We start from the raw sequence: 16450 nt of genomic DNA on the forward strand, positions 1-16450 counted from the left end.
TTAACAAGTAAATTATAAAACCTGGAAAGTAACAACCCACATCGGGCTTACTTTATTATGATCAGAATGCACTGAAATGCAGTGTGGTAAAAACTAAACCCAAAGGAATGTTAATACATCATCTCATCTGGTCTGATCTTAGAGTTCATTTAATTTCACCAGACTCCTCTTTATTAAACCTCCAAATTATAGTTGGTCTGTATTTCAGCTCTTAAGGAAAACAGTCTCGTTATGAGCATTTCTCTTTTATTTTTAATTTGTAACTGTTGCAGCTCTAGCTTTAACTGCTATATGCTTGTGGCTTGAGCATCTCTGGTGAGACCTGATAGAATAGTTATGTTTTGAATGCTCCTCCTTAAAAGTGAGTGCTGGGACAGAAGTGTCATGCTGTGGAGGGGGTCTTTGGGAGTTGGTTGTTGGGAACTTGCAAGTTGGAAGGAAAAGAAATGGATCTTCCATCAGTGTAATGTCTGAGCTGCACTAGCTGCAAGGAATCACTGTTAGTGGTGTTAGATGTGCATTTTTCTGCTTCCATCTCTTCCTACGTTTAGCAAGAGAGGGGTGGACAGTTGGGGGAGTCTGTAGTGACCATTCCTGAGCATTTCCTTTCTTGTTGGCTCTTCAGGTATGTGCTTACTTTAACGTGGCCATTTATATCTGTTCATTGTTTGTTTTTTTTTTTTTTACAGGAGCATGATTTTACTAAAAGAATAGAAGAAGTGAAGCCAATATTTGTGGAACCCAAGAACAAAGGAAGCTTTGCAGAGGTGTTTGCATTGCATACCTATAACGTTTTCAGAAACTGTTTTTGTGTTTAAATACCTTCTCTTAAGATGTATTCGGGTGTGAAACACCCAGATTTTATCCTAGGATAAAATTAAAACTCTGAATGCTTCTTTGAGGTGTAGTTCTTCTGTGCATCCTTCCTTTAGCCTTTTGTCTGGTTGTGCAGGGTTCAGTCTTTATTTGAAATCCAGTGATGTAACAGTGGCTAACATACATATGTACTGAGCAATCGAGTTGGTAGAAAGCTGTCGCTTCAGTAGTCAGCATCTTCTAATGTTCTGCATTCCCTCCCAGATCCTCGCAGCTTGTCATGCTTTGGGTATTAAGGAATTTTGCGGTGTCATCTTGTTTATTTATAGCTGTTCTGTTTGGTTCTTGGAGTAAATAATATCCTTGTATTGCTTTCATGGTTTGCCTGATTTACTCAAGGATCTGCAGAAACGCAGGACAGTTTTATTTTCTCACCAGAAGTATCTTGACATTAATTTTTTATGCTTACCTTGATGTATTCTAGATTTCACAGTAACGTAAGAATTTTGCAAAGCAAATGGTGTCTCAATGTTTGCAATTAGTAAAAGTAAAGAAAATCATACTAAGCCAAATTAATCATGTTTTAGACCTTAGTGTACAAGTCAAATTTAGCTAGTACAACTTTACTACTTATCCATATATATGTGAAGGATAATACTATTCCTGTTCTTGCTTAAACTAATTCATCTTTTAGGTAATGGGTGCCTACTATGATCAACTTGTCCGTCCTAAGTCCAGTGGAGCTTCTTTTTTGGCAGTATGTCGGGGGAAGGTAATTGAGTATTTGTTTTGTCTGAGATCAGTTTACATAGTTGATGGTGGGGGGAAACAACAATCATCCTGGATTTCAGTACGTTTCTGTTATTTGACTGTAATTATATGTAGGGAAAAAAACCCAAAAGAAGTAGAATGCCCTGAAGCCTTTTCAAAATCACGTCAAGTTTACATATACCTCATTCCTGATTTTATTGAAAGGGATACGTCTTTGGGTTCTTTAAAGGAAATGAGCAACATACTTATTTCCTGTTGGCTGCCCATGGGAAACCTAATCCATTAGATGACAACAACTGGTTTGGAAGAGAACTAAAACATTTGTAATCAAACATGTTAGAACAACACTGCTGAAAAACAAAACTATATTGCTTAGCTGTAAAAAAATTACATTAATTTCAGGTCCTTTGGATACATTTGATGGCCTTTCATTTGCATTTTCCAGTGCTGATAAATTGATTTATGATTATCAATGGAAATATTTGCAAAATTATAAATTGCTCTTTGAGCCTTTTTGCTGCCATTTACTACGTACCAAGGGAAGATTTAACTTTTTTCAAACCTTTGGTCCTGGTCTCCAAAGTGGCTGTTGCAGCAGTGAAGAAAAAGCATGGGACTCTGGGCTGAATCTGCCTCTGCTTCCTACAATAGTGTATTATCCCGGGAGGTGCAGAGTTGGCGGAGAGATCATCTTTCCAGTAGCGTGCTGTTAGAGGAGAGACAGTTTGGTCACAGGGTATCCTGGTTTCAGCTGAGATAGTTAATTTTCTTCTTAGTAGCTAGTGTGTGGCTGTGTTTTGGATTTGGTGCGAGAATACTGTTGATAACAGTTTAAACACTACACAGCAACAACCAAACTCATCTAAGTCAAGGACTTCTCAGTTTCTGAGGCCCTGCCAGCGAGAAGGCTGGAGGGGCACAAGAATCTGGGAGGGGACACAGCCAGGCCAGCTGCTGACCCAAACTAGCCACAGGGATATTCCATACCACAGGACATCATGTTAAATGTATAAACTGGGAGGAGCTGGGCATTGGACAGCAGGTGGTGAGCAACTGGATTGTTACAGAGCATGCTGTGATTGCTTTTCTTAAGCAGAGTTGGTCATTCCACCTGCCCCCCCATCCCTGATGTATTCCATCACAGCTGCTTGTGCAGCATGGTAAACAAGCCTGGAGAATTGATACAGCTGAAAAACAAACCAACTTCCCCCCTCCAAATTTTTTTCAGTCTGATCAACTCTGACTTTGTTCTTTTAAAGTGATGTGCCGGCACAGTGAGCGCCGTTCAGGGGGCATGAGTGACAGATACTTGAGCAGATGTCAGCAGCACAGCTGGTGGCAATGACGCTATAGTCTGGTGAATTCCGAGCAGACTTCTGGTAGCTTTCCAGTAGTGCTTTGAAATTACTGTTCGTTTTTAACATCAGAGAGGGTTTGCTGTGTTCTTACCATGTCTTAACAATCCAGTGTATGGAAAGTTTAAACACAGGTATTGACTGACATTTAAGACATCTTCTGAATACAGCTGTTCTGCTTATCCAGGAATAAGACACGTGCGTTAATGGTGTTGGCTGAGGTATTCTAGAGGAAGAAGCCTCCTAGAGGAAAAAGCTAAGCTTAAAGTCCTGGTAATAAAAGCAAAAATCTAGTTGAAACTATTAATAATATATTCATAAACTACATTTGGCTAGGAATTTGATTTAATGGAGAAAAAGGGCCGATAGCTGCTGGATTGCTCTGAAATGTCACCTCAAATCCTGTTGCTAATGGAAAGCTCTGTCTCTTCAGGCCAGCGAAGGCTTGGACTTTGCAGACATAAATGGGCGAGGAGTCATCATTACTGGGCTTCCGTATCCTCCTCGTATGGATCCCAGAGTCATTTTGAAGATGCAGTTCCTGGATGAAGCCAGAATTAGTCGTGCAGGTGCACAGGTAATACTGGGCAACTTTTCACTGTTGTCTGTAGGTTTGTGTCATTGTTTCTTCCTCTTGTCTCTGTGGATTTTTGCTTTCGTTATCCTCCAGCCTTATGGGATAATGAAGAGCAAAAAGTCAACTGACCTTGGGAGTTTGTCATAAATACAGTCACTGTTTTTTTTTGATAATGTTAACGGTTCTAAATTCTGTCTCCAGTGGCACAGTCTCAATTGAATGTAGGCTCAAGAAATGGTATAATTTAGTTTCAGTCAAAGTCTTTGTATGCATTTTGTCCATCTATGAGGGAATTACTTCATCCAGAGGGAGGACAGGGAGCAAGAATTCCCTGGGCTGGCTGGTTTGGGGTTTTTTGTTTTGATGATTTGCAAGTCTGAGGGGTGTGTGTGTGTGTGATTTTGGTTGTTTGTATTTTGTTTTGTTTTGGGTTTGTTCATAGCCCCCCAGGCTGGATATTACTGGAGTTTTCTGTGCACCCTAATTCAGGTGTGATATTCAAGTCAACCTCTATTTGGTTTTCATGGGCTTTTAGAGATTTGTCAGAAGATCTTGTTGGATACAGTGATTTCTTTTTAAATTTCTTTTGAAGGAAATAGTGACTGTATAGCACGGAAAATACATTTTACCTGGTAAATGATGTTAATTCTTCCTCCCACCTATTGCAGTATTTATCTGGGCATGAGTGGTACAGTCATCAAGCTTCCCGGGCTGTTAATCAGGCTATTGGCAGAGTCATCAGACATCGTCAAGACTATGGTGCCATCTTCCTCTGTGACCACAGGTAAAACCTTGGCTCTAGAGCATAAACATGCATCACTATCTTTATATCCCAACACAGGTGTTGGTATTTTGTGTATAAAAGTGCTGATGTTACTGTTTGGAGAAGGCTACAGTTCATAAGTAATTAAATTATGTAACAGGTTCTATAAATATTGTACTACTTGGAGAAAGCAACTAGATTGTTGTCTTCTTCCAAAATATCCTGTCTTGAAGCTGCAGAAAGATTAACAGTATTAATGCAAAATTAGCCAATTTGTTGAATTAGTGTTTATAATGTTACTGGAAATTATTTGGTAATAACTTATGGTTTTGCATTTTCTCCATCTCTCATTTGAAAAGGCAGTCACCAGCACTGCAGCTTTTTGAGAGGAGGATGGAAATGAAGAAAGATTATATTACTGAAGCAATGTAATCTATATTAATATGGTACATCAATATTATATTGCATTAATATCCATCAATATAATATGTATAGGCAACGAGTTTAAGTGATAACCTTCAATGCTGAGGCTCAACTGGGGAGAACGAGCACATTGCATTCAGTACTACTGTTGTACAGATAAAGATTTTTACGGATTAAAGAAAGGAATTGGCTGATAGCATGGGACATGGTATCAACAAAGCCCTTTTCTCCTGAGTGCAGACCTCACCCCATTATATTTACTGCACTGTTTCAGTCTCTTGTTGACTTGCTGCTCCTCCCTTGTCCTTATGGACCCTGATCTAGTGTTTTTTTTAATTCATTTAGGCCAACCCAGAAAATTATTCTCTCCTTTTCCAATCCTACACAGGTTTGCAGCTGCTGATGTAAGAGCCAAGCTGCCTTCATGGATCCGCCCTTACGTGAATGTTTATGACAACTTTGGGCATGCAATCAGAAGTGTTTCCCAGTTCTTCCGTGTTGCTCAAGAAATTGTAAGTGTCTTAAAAAAAAACACCAAAAAAACCCAACAAACAAACAAAAACCCAACAACCAAATTTTCTTGATAGTGTTAGAAACTGGGAATATTAAGCCAGGTGAGAGATGTGACCTGTCTTGTCACTTCTAAACATCGGAAGCTTTACGGGAAAAGCCGTATACCTCTGTTTTCTCCAAGAGCGAGCTGGGACAGGATGTGTTGTCATGCTGGGCAGCTCATGAGGTTAGATCACAAAAATAACTTCCTTTTCCAGTTCTTCCTAAATCAACACAGCTTTCACTGGATGATACACAAATACTGGAACTGATGTTAGTATGAAAAAGCTTTCTACTTCACCCTCAGGGGAGAGGGTATATGCGTGGAGGAATCAGTCAAACCCTTAGGTTTCAATCAGAGCTGACTGGTAGAGTGAGACAAATCCATCAGTGGTTACTATGGTTCATCACTGGGTCATCATCATTAATATGGCTTCTAACTTAGTATTAAGAAGCTTCTTCTCTCAGTAACAGTTCCTTGATTGAAAAAGTAACGTTATAAAAAGATTTTCTAATTGATTGGAGAAAGTCACTGTAAGAAATGGGCTGGAAGCCAGACAGGGGAATTCTTTGTCCCCAAAGTGGAGATTGAGGTTAAAATAAACACTTGAAATTTTACATACAGACTTGGCTGACCTCCTGGGAGATGCTTTAGCCAAATACAAGTTATTCAAAATAATAAGTTACAGATGGATGAGGCTGGATGACTTGATGATCTTTTCTGATGATAAATGGGAGCTTCATGGTAAAGAACAACCACAGCCCAATGTGCTTTGCCAGAAGGAGCTATGTGGCAGGGATAGTGTTAGGAAGCAATTGCTTTAGCAGGGTCATGACCCTTTTCTCTTGCAGAGGTCACTTAGTGCTAAGCCTGCTTACTACACTTCATCTGTCTGTGTCACTTACTAGTTATTTGTTGCCTTTTTCAAAAGCACGTAAATCCAGAACGTGTAATGATCTTGCTGTCAAGGGTTATTTGGAGAAAAGAGAGGTGTCTTTGGGTTGTTGCTGAGACTTTTGGTTGTGAAGGAAGTGGAGTGGGAGAGTAGCTTTTGTCTACTATAACACTCCATAAACTGCTTGCAGATGCCACCACCCATGCCACAATGCCCTTCTGCCTCTACTGGTTCCCTAAGTGTAAGTGATACGGCACCATCTACTTCATCTGAGCACGTCCTCTCCCTGAAAAAAGCCAAAAACTTGGATGACCATGTTCCCAGTTTGAAGAGGAAAAAACCAGGTAGGTTTGGGTGCTCCAGATACACTTTTTTGTTTTAAGCTTAACCAGAAAAGGAGAAGCAAGAGACTAGAAACTGGAATGGGAGAGAAAGCAAAGAGAGCTAAAAGACTGATGTAGAAGTCTGATCAGAAGGAACGTAGCTCAACGTTAGAGAACAGGGCAGCCAGCTGCAACCACAGAGCAGCAGAGGGGCAGATAGGGCCTGAAAAGCGTCCTGCAGAACAGGAGCAGTTTGATGGAATATCATAGATAGTTTAAAAAAAATGAACTGGAAGTTGGTTTCTGATGAGCACTGACTTTCATGTGCCCTTCTCCCATCCTGTTGTATAAATGACTGTTACACAGTAAGAAAACAAAGACAGCATTGTCCTTGGAACAAAACAGTATTTTAAAATTTGTGGTTAGCTAATGCCAGAGAAGAAAGTATTTTCCATGCTTTCAGAATGTTTCACTCTAGATTGCTTGCTGTTTTGGAACAGAACAATGAAATCGTTAAAGCTGTGGTTCCAGAATGGTTATGGCTGAGTGAGATGGTGGTTTCACGTCACATCTAAGCCAGGGTGGCTGTGGGTTGTCATCAAAAGGAGCTACTTCGGCCACCACTTCTTTCCTGCCTCAATTTCCAGCCATGTGCTTATGCTCCTTCCCTTGAATTGAATCCATCTATTGTGCAGCTGCAGAGCAAGCAGATGAGCTTGCTGAACCAATTTACCTTGCATCCACATGACTGGTAGATCAATTTAAAGGCTGGGCTGGAATGTGTGACTGGAGGTAAAGGGAAGAAGCTGCATTGCCTCTTTCGGTGTTGATTTCGAGTTGCATTGCATTAGCAAAAAAAAAAAAAAAGGCTGGGGGAAGGGTTTATGAATTAGAAATTGCACTTTCAGATTAAAATCCTTGACTTGCCTCAGATAATGAATATTGCAGACTTGTAGAATACATTATCTGAAACAAAAATCCACCATTGCATTAAGATCAACATCAAACTGCACCTGTAATTGTAGTTTTGGCTAAATAATTTATTGTACTGACTTTTTATTTATAGTGTAATATACTTCCATTCTTAAAATAGTGACTTTAATAACTGTTGAAGTAATTTCACAAAATAGTGGGAATATATTTTGAGGAGAGTACCTTTTAGAAGTAGCCAATTGTTGCTAATTTGACACTACCTGCAGCTTTAAATTCTTACATTCAAAACCAAATACACCTGGATCCTGATTAATGTGTTCTTGGAACCTGAGGATGACTGTGTCTTATAGGTATTGATACTGTGAGAATTGTAGGCTTTAAAAACGCTTGTTCTATTTAAAAATAATAAATAATTTCATGTCAGAATATCTTAAAAACAGGAACTCAATTTTTGGGAAATCCATAATGCTAAAGTAGTTAAACACAGGCAGCTGTTGCAGTGAGACTTTTTTTCCATTGATACTAAGCCATTTTGAGGTTAAATATGACAATCACTTAAGGAAGAGTTTGAGAGAAGTCCACCAGGTTGTGGTAACAAATGCTTGAGCAATTTTGGAAGTGATTAACCAAAGCAGTCTTCTTACTAAGTCATATAATGAAACTTTGCAAGGCGTGGAAGATTAAACAAACAAATTCATCTGTGTGGATTACTGTGTAAGATTTTGAGGTATTACTAAGTCAAAGAAAATACAAGAGATAATGTGGAATGTTAATTTGTCATCTGTATTATGCTGTGATGCCAGTAAGTGGAGGTGGAGCATTCAGCCTATGTGTGGAATATGAACAAGAGCTCGTCTCACCCAGAAGACAATGTTGTGGGCTCTTGGATGCATTGGAGTGCCATGAGAAGAGCAGCAAAGATGCACAGGAGGAAAGTGCCTTGGTGGGAGAGGAAAAGGTAATGGCAATCGTGTAGCAAAACATGCTTCTAAGTAAAAATTGTAAGCTCTAAAGCAAAATTAGTTTGGCATTGATTTAAAAGTACCAGTTCAAGAAAAACTCATGTAATCAGCACTGGTTCTCATAATTAAGCTTAATCAAAGGGTTTCCTTGCCACGTTCAACTAGATGACCAACAGGTACATACTTGTACTGCGCCCCATAGCTGCTGACCACTTAGGTTCCTGGAAGTTACCTGTGCTCTCCAGAGAACAAGGTGTTCTCAAAGAAGAGATGGTAGCTACACACTTCCTCCTGGGTGGGAATCTGCATCAGCATTTCATATGTGACCAGATACTGAATTAAAAAGAGGATGGGGGGAGGGTTTATGAATTAGAAACTGCACTTTCAGGTTAAAATCTGATTTGCCTCAGATATTGAATATTGCAGACTTGCAGAGTATGTTATCGGAATCAAAAATCTGCTATTGCATTAAGATCAGCAAAGCTGTTTCTGTGCTGTTCCTTTTCTTCCCTCTTGGATTAGTATTTTTAATATGTCAGTGATTAGGCTGTGTTCTTCTTGCTTTATCCCAAATCCCCATTTGCAGTTGTTGGTGGGGTAGCTCCTGTACCTGGCTACCATCAGCAGTATTTCGCTGCTGGCTCGCAGACTTGAGTTTGGCCAATGACTGGTCTGTGGACTCCAGGAATGCCTGTTGCAGCATATTTGAGTGGTTTGCTTAGGGAAAGAATTCCTAAGGGAAAGTGAGGAGGTGTAAGGAGTATCTCAGGAGTATCTAAGGGGGCCTAAGGGAGATGGAGACATGAACAAAACAGAGAGAATGTACAAACCTGGTGAAACAAACCAGGATAGTGAGTATTTAACTTGTGTCCAGCTGAGTGAGAAATCTGCTCCATCGCCTATGGGCCATCATGACAGACACCAGAACTTATTCTTTGGAAACTCTGGCACATCTCCAGGGACTTGGTGATTCTGCTACAGTGTCTCATTAGGACAGCTGTACTGCTTTTGGCATAATTTCCTTAAGTCAAGTAAGTTGGTGGTCAGTCTTAATGGCTTGACTGTGCTTTCTGTTTGGTGTTACTACTTACCTGTGGCTTGATGACCTGGCACCAGACATCCTTGGGAGTGTAGTCCTGAGACACGCAGAGCCTCTGAGGCAACCAGCTTTCACTCTGAGTCTAGTATTGAGCTGATTTTAATAAGCACTGGAGTTGGACTGGTAGTGGGGTTGGTGTGGTTTCATAACTTTCTTCACCATCCATCATAGTATCTGTGTGGCTATATTTTCTTTTATCAAGGTTATATTGTACCCTTGATCCCTAAATAACGGAAACTTGGCTGTGGTCATTCTGAAACAGTTTGCTTAGTGTGAAAAAGAAGAGAAGAATTCTTGCCTTTGTCATCTCAAAAAATCAAAATAGAAGAAATAGTCTCTCAAACCCTTTTACAAAATGATTTGACAATTGCTCTTAATTGGTTTTCCTTGTGAGATATGCCGTATGGAAACCTATCTTTCAGAAGTCTTATTTCTTCTGGATCATGCTATTCAAGGTGGTGCCTTTACATAGCCCAGGATAAAGAAGATGGGTTTGATAGGTTTTCTGGCTTACTGCATGTATCATAAACGTTTGATTTGCTGCTTGTATTCCAATTTTTCATTCCATGACATGATGCTTAAAGAAAATACATTTAAATGTGCACTTAAATCACGGTCAGGCTTGTCTGGAAATCAGAATCCCTGCAGTATGATGAGTGCACTGAAGGCTTTGTTTCTTGAGTACCAGCAGCTGACTACAAGCTGCCAAATCTGAGGTCATTGGCTTATTTTTTTGTTTGTTTTAAGCATTGTTGGTTTAGTCATAGTTAATTTGACGTTGAAACAATGCTTTTTGAAACAACGCTGTTATGCACTGGTAGTCACATACTTGCCATGAAATTCTTTCATTGGGCAAGAGCAAAGAAATAAATCACTTTGCATATCTGCTTTCGCAACAGGTGAATAGAAACCAGCTGGCAATATGAGGCTATCCTGTGGTTTCTTCTGTTAATTAATTGATTGGTTTCAATGTGGTTGATACTGGCTTGATCTGATAATATTGGAGACTGCTATTAAGCAATTCTACTCCTCTTGCTTATGCCCACTCACTTCTGTTTTGGAGCTTTTGTATATACCAGTATTCCCAGTCACCACAGTACAAGCATGGTTCTCTGTTACTGGGAATGGGAGATGCTAAAGAATTTGTCAAGCCACAAGTGTTTCTGCCACTGTCTCACCCTATCTGCCCTGATATTTTCTACAAGACTGCTTAGGCTTCCCTTCGCAGTACCCCAAGAAAAGCCTGATAATAGGTTTTCTTCAGAAGAGAAGTACTTCCAGGCAGGAAAGTGAAGGGGCATATGGGGCATCAGTTACACACAGATATGTGTGTGCTCTCAGGGCTGCCCCAAAACAGCTGTAAGTCCAGCTTTGCTTAATTGGGAATCTGTACCCTCAAGACCACCTTTGTAATTAATTTCCTCTGTTTTGGTTTCTCTTTCTGAATTGTCCCATAAGCAATTAATTTCTAGAAATACGTATGTGTCCCAGGCTATGTTGCAGTAATTTAGGTTGACTTGTTTCACTTTCTTGAATGGTGTCACAAACTGTTTTAACAAGCTTTAGAACTGGAAATGGCTAAATTAAATGGACGATAACTTTGAAAAGCATTTTTTTGGACCTTTCTTCTTTTCTTTTAATCTTCCCAGGCACAGCGTCTGTCAACGCTTTCCCTTCAGTATGAGAAGAGGTTAACTGATGAGCAGAAAGGAGGAAGGAAGAAAATAAAGCTAGTCAGCAATACAGTATGTGTTTTTATGTGTCTGTGCCATCCCTTTGATCCGTAGACTGCTGTAATTTGAATTGGAAATTTCCAGGCAGATGACTGGTGCCAGAACAATTATTTTTTTTTTTCTCCAAACTGTAAATAATCACCAATGTACATCCAAAATCTTTGTCACACTTTTTCTCAAGACATCATAGGGTCCAGGTAGGGCTAGTAGGTGAAAAGAATTGTTTTCTGACGTTGACTACCTTGCAAACCTCTCCCGTTGAGCAGGTGTGGTGGGTGGTTTCATTCTTTTTGATTAGAATAAATAGTTCAGTTGAAAGGGACCTACAACAATCATTTAGTCCAAGAGAGCCTCAACTGATACAACTGATGAGTTTTGTTTGGGTAAGCGATCACACCTGAACCCCACCTGTGGTGGGGCATTGTGTGTCGTGGTTGCGGCTGGGCGTTACTGTTGTGCCCTGTCTCCAAACTCAGTTAACTCATTATGCAGCTAGTTGCATAGGAGTCATGGTAAATTAATGAGAATTTATTGTGGGAAAATCACATGGGTGATATTTGCTGTTCAACATACTGTCTTAACCCGGTGCTGCCTCTGTCAGGCTCCATCACCTAGCAAACAAAACTGATAGAAGTCATCACAGATCCTGAAGCTGATAATATCCAAGGTGTGAGGAAGGGAGCAGGTTCATTGCAGAAGGCTGTGTTTGCAGTTGGTTGCTATCTGCTGTCACGATGAGTCAGCCTAGCCCTCAAGGTTTGGAGTAAATGTCATTTCTCTTAAGCCTTCTCCTAAGAATGGAATTGTGCAATAAGACTTGGCTGCCTTCTCTAGGAATATTCCTCTGAAAGGGTCATTTTTGTCAGCAAAGAAAGCGAACAGCATCGCTCCCCTTTTCTGTGAGGGAATGAACGTTCACAGATGTTAGAGATTCATGTTATAGAAATAGATACAATAATCAGCTGGATAAATTAACAGTGTATTGTGCCTCGGGGGTTGCCCCATTGATACTGGGTTTTGTCAGGAAGGCATGTGACAAGGGTCCAACGGCTTCTGTGCTCACAGTGTCATTGTCATAAAGGACGGGTAGTTCTGAATGTGTTTCAAGTCCCTGCTGCTTGTGATTGTAGAATAAGAAAGTTTCCCAACACGAGAGAGTAACCTAGTTTACTTGTGTAGTGTCTTCAAGAAATGTCTTAGAAGAACTGAAATGCTGGAACATCCTGTGGTCTTTATCTCCTGCTTCAGAGATTTGTTTTCAGTTAATTGGACATTTCCAGGGGGTAGGCCAGTTAGATTTGTGTTTATTCTGTGGCACTGAACCTTTTCTTCTGTTTTGTTGGGTTTTTTGGGAAATAACATATAACATATGACGTGGAGGTGACTACCATAACTGCAAGAGACAGTATGTTACTGTTACTTGAAAACTTCATTGTCCTATGTGCTGGCAGAAGTGTAAATATATTGCTTCCACCTGAACTCATGGGAGAGTAACTTCTCATGTCTTACTATGTAGTGAAAAGTCTTCCTGTGTTTGCAGCAAGATAAGAAAGCAGACCCGATGGACCCGAAGAAGACGCGTGCCATGCTGTACATCACCATGGTGAAGGAGACCCTAAGCCAACAGAACTATGATCTCTTCTCTAAGGCTCTTCAGGACTACAAGAAAACAGACAACTTCCATACTATGTTATCTCAAATGAGCTCTCTCTTTGTAGAGGATAAAAAGAAGCATATCTTGTTACGAGGTATGATGACTTCCTTACTCTAGTTATATGACGTCACCTTTGTCTCTTACATAGATGGCTGTTTCAGAGGTAAGTGGTTTAGATTTGAAGTACAGATCAGTCAGGATGGTAATCATGAGCATTCATCATTTCGTATCCCCAGATCACACAGAAAATCCTAGCTTTCATATGTTTGCGTCTTGAGAGGCCTGAAAAAAATCACATTCCATGGAAGCTTTTGTTACTTTAAACTTTGCCTAAAAATAGTAGTATAGCTTATTCCCTGTGATTTAGGAGGTAAGGTCAAGAGTGTGGTTGTGTGAGTTGGATAGGTGCACTCATAAAGGGTTCAGTGTTAATACAGTAAATGAGTAGACAGAATATCTAGGGAAATTTTCTATTTAATGATGTGTATAAAGTTGAGTGATCTGGGAAAACGTGGATAGTTTGCTGGTTTAGCTGGTATTTTCTTGGCTTTTAACAATTGCAGTGACAGGAACTGGATTCCCACCAGTGTTTCTTCTAGTTTAACAGTGTTCTCTGTGAGTTTTCATTTTCCTCTCAACTTGTGAGCAAATGGGCAGGTTTTTCTGTGACTTTTTTCATCTACAAAAATAAAAAAGCATAGTTATGCATCTTGTAAATTTTTTAAGGTTAAGGAGAGGGAAGCACAGCATGAGCATGTAGTACTAATAGTAGCCTTTTTCAGTCTCTTTCCCAATTTGCTGATCTTACTAAATGATTCCTAAATAAGAATAATTACTAAATAAGAAAATACTGGGTTGCCAAACGAAGGTCTAAGTCTAGTTTTCAAAAGTTACAGGCACTCAAAACCTAAAGTTCGTTTGATGTTTGGGCTTTTGGTTGGCAAATGTTTTGTGGCAATTAAGTAAGATGAGGTGTAAACCTAAGTATATCAGTTATTCAAAGTATCAGCCTAGCAGATACTTTGACCCCATGGTTGATAACTGTTTATGAAGCTCCAGGTACCTGTTTCACTGAGAAGCAAGCTACTTCATATTTGCAATGAAAAAATTACAGTTATTACCTACTGGTAATAACATTGCTGGAATTTGCGTGACAGCTGACCTGTCTGTAACTTATAAGTGTGCTTATTGTATAGATAGTAGATAATTACATTTCAATTTTCAGTTGTATAGCTGCGTTTTTTTATCTTCGTGTTACCTAGCCTAGAATTCCTGCCATTGTATGTTTCTGTGGCATTTATTAGCTGTTGTGTACTGATTTTTTTTTTAATTCCCCCCCACTTCCCTCTCTTTAATGAAAGAATTTTACCAGTTTGTTCGACCTCAACACAAAAAGCAGTTTGATGAAGCATGTTGCAACCTGACTGGAGTGGGCTGTGGCTACAAACCTGAGCACAGCCTCCTGCGGGAAGAGAGAGAGGGACTAGCCAAGAATACAGGTGAGCTGGCTTCAGCACCGTGCAAGCAGTTGTACTGTTTGATGGACATTACTGGGTTGTAGAGCAAAATGGATGTGACGTGTAGAAATGCAAGGACAGAAGGGAATTTATTTTAATATTGATCTATTTCTCTGCTCTGTATGATCTTGCCTGCCTTCCTGTGAACATACGCAGATGCCTGAGCGTTAGCTGCTGCGTAGTTAGTAATGATGCCATTTTATTTCAAAAGGGGTAAAATCCTTTTCAATTGAAATATTGAAATTGTGGATCTAGTCTGTGAATTTTAAAACTTTGTGTGGTTTGCTTTGTGGTAAAACTTTGCTACCCACATAGCGCCACCCAAATTGTGAACAGAGGGTAATCATGTCCTTGCAGAACCTGTGAAATCTTTGAAACCCTGCAACAATAAAGTCCTAAAAAAAAAGCAGGGTGTTGGCTCATCCTCTCCTATCAGAGAAATAAATCTACATCTTCAGGTGTTTTCAGCCTAGAGTGGCATACTTTGAAATGCACCGTTCTGTGTTCATTCTTCCTAAGTTCACTGTTAACGGATGGATTTGATTTAACAGAAGAAAACCAGAGTCAGCAGAAAACTGCATTCTCAGAGGGCTCGTGTGCTCAGCTGAACCCCGGGCTCCACTTGAACCAGGGAGGAGTCCACTTGACAACAGGACTGAATAGTGCAGGTACCCTTCACGTTAAATAAAAACATAGCCTCCAGGTAATACCTGTTATGCTTTTATTTCATCATTGACTGTAAATTCTCCTGGTGGGAAGCGATGTTTTTTTGTGTTCATCCAGCACAGTGGCTCACAGTCTGTAGGTGGGAGTGATGGCAATTCAGAATTTTCAGCAAGGATTGTACAAAATGAAACACACAAGCCAATAAGTTAAATCAAGGTAGATATGAAAGGAACGAACTAAAGCCAGATGCTTCTGTTGACACCAGACTGACCTGGTGTATGTCAGTGAGGGAAGGAAATGGTGCGTTGAGCACAGAACTGCTGGGCTTCCTGTTTATCCAGGGCTGGTGAAAGAGCAGTTTAAGGAGTGTAATTTTAGATTAGGTCATTATGAATCCAGGTAGGAAGAAGAAAACAGTTCCTTTTTTTTTGTCACTGGTAATGTGCATGCTCCTTGTGAACAGTCTGCTTTTTCTGCAGAAACGGAGACTAGCAAATGTATTCTCTCCATGGCGTGTAATCTCTGTATGCATCCCTCTAATCTCATTCTGTCCGGTATTTATCTTTGAAGGCAAAGACACAATTATTATTTCATTACAGATCTTCCTGAGAACAGCTGGGAATTTTTTTGTATTTCTCACAAGGAAATGAGTAGGATAGTTGGACAGCTTAGAAGTCTTTCTTTAGAGGGTAAAGAATAGTCAAAGGCTAATCCTTTCTTTAAAAATAAAAAGTCCATGTTTCCTGGAAGGTTTTAAAAGCTTTTGATGTATGAAGCAGTGTTGTTTCTTTTATTTGTTTTCCTGTTTTGTATTTTAAGAACACTTGAACAAAACAGAATCTTTGGTACTTATTTTGTCCTGAGGTAGATGAGATTAATTTTCACAGAAACTTGTTCCCACTAAAAGAAATTAAGAAAATACTTGCATTTATTGCTGTCATTATTTCTGTTGCTCACTCCTTGAGTATGCTCCTGTGAATGTGCCAGAAAGCTGTGTAATACGTAGTAAAAGATACTGATTATAAAATTCACACCCATGTTTTTCCCCTTTCAGGAAACTGAACTAAGCCCACCTTTTAAAACTTCATTATCTTCTTTAACATCTTTAAAAGCACTTCAATGGAGAATAAAGATCTGAATACCAAAAGGTGTGACTAGTTAATTTAGATCAGTTTCTTATCATACGCTTCATATTTGCATGCCTGTAATATGAAAAATAAAACTTTTTCCTCTAAAACATATCAGAAATCAGGCTGATGTTGGGAACAGAGGTCTGCTTGGAATTTAGCAGGATGTTCATGGCATCTCCCACCCTCTGTGTCACTCCTACATTGCTCTTGTGTTATCTTGTGTGTTATTTCAGCTTAGTTACTCTTTTTTGACATTCTGTTTTCCTGTTGGGAAACATGT

The 16450-nt window shown here is 39.7% G+C and overlaps 1 protein-coding gene across 5 annotated transcripts in view; it reads left to right on the top strand.

Annotated features, from left to right (window-relative positions):
- Nucleotides 1–16450, top strand: part of RTEL1 (regulator of telomere elongation helicase 1) — a 50688-nt gene that overhangs the window by 24280 nt on the left and 9958 nt on the right. For all 5 annotated transcript variants that reach the window (XM_040608265.1, XM_040608266.1, XM_040608267.1 and 2 more), the window contains exons 20-30: nt 690–767; nt 1511–1588; nt 3376–3519; nt 4188–4303; nt 5094–5217; nt 6344–6497; nt 8213–8367; nt 11120–11215; nt 12744–12951; nt 14219–14356; nt 14926–15042. In XM_040608265.1, the coding sequence (XP_040464199.1) occupies nt 690–767; nt 1511–1588; nt 3376–3519; nt 4188–4303; nt 5094–5217; nt 6344–6497; nt 8213–8367; nt 11120–11215; nt 12744–12951; nt 14219–14356; nt 14926–15042 (1408 nt within the window). The remainder of the gene's footprint in view (nt 1–689; nt 768–1510; nt 1589–3375; nt 3520–4187; nt 4304–5093; nt 5218–6343; nt 6498–8212; nt 8368–11119; nt 11216–12743; nt 12952–14218; nt 14357–14925; nt 15043–16450) is intronic.

Source organism: Falco naumanni, chromosome 10 (assembly GCF_017639655.2).
Source record: "Falco naumanni isolate bFalNau1 chromosome 10, bFalNau1.pat, whole genome shotgun sequence".
Lineage (NCBI taxonomy): Eukaryota > Metazoa > Chordata > Aves > Falconiformes > Falconidae > Falco > Falco naumanni.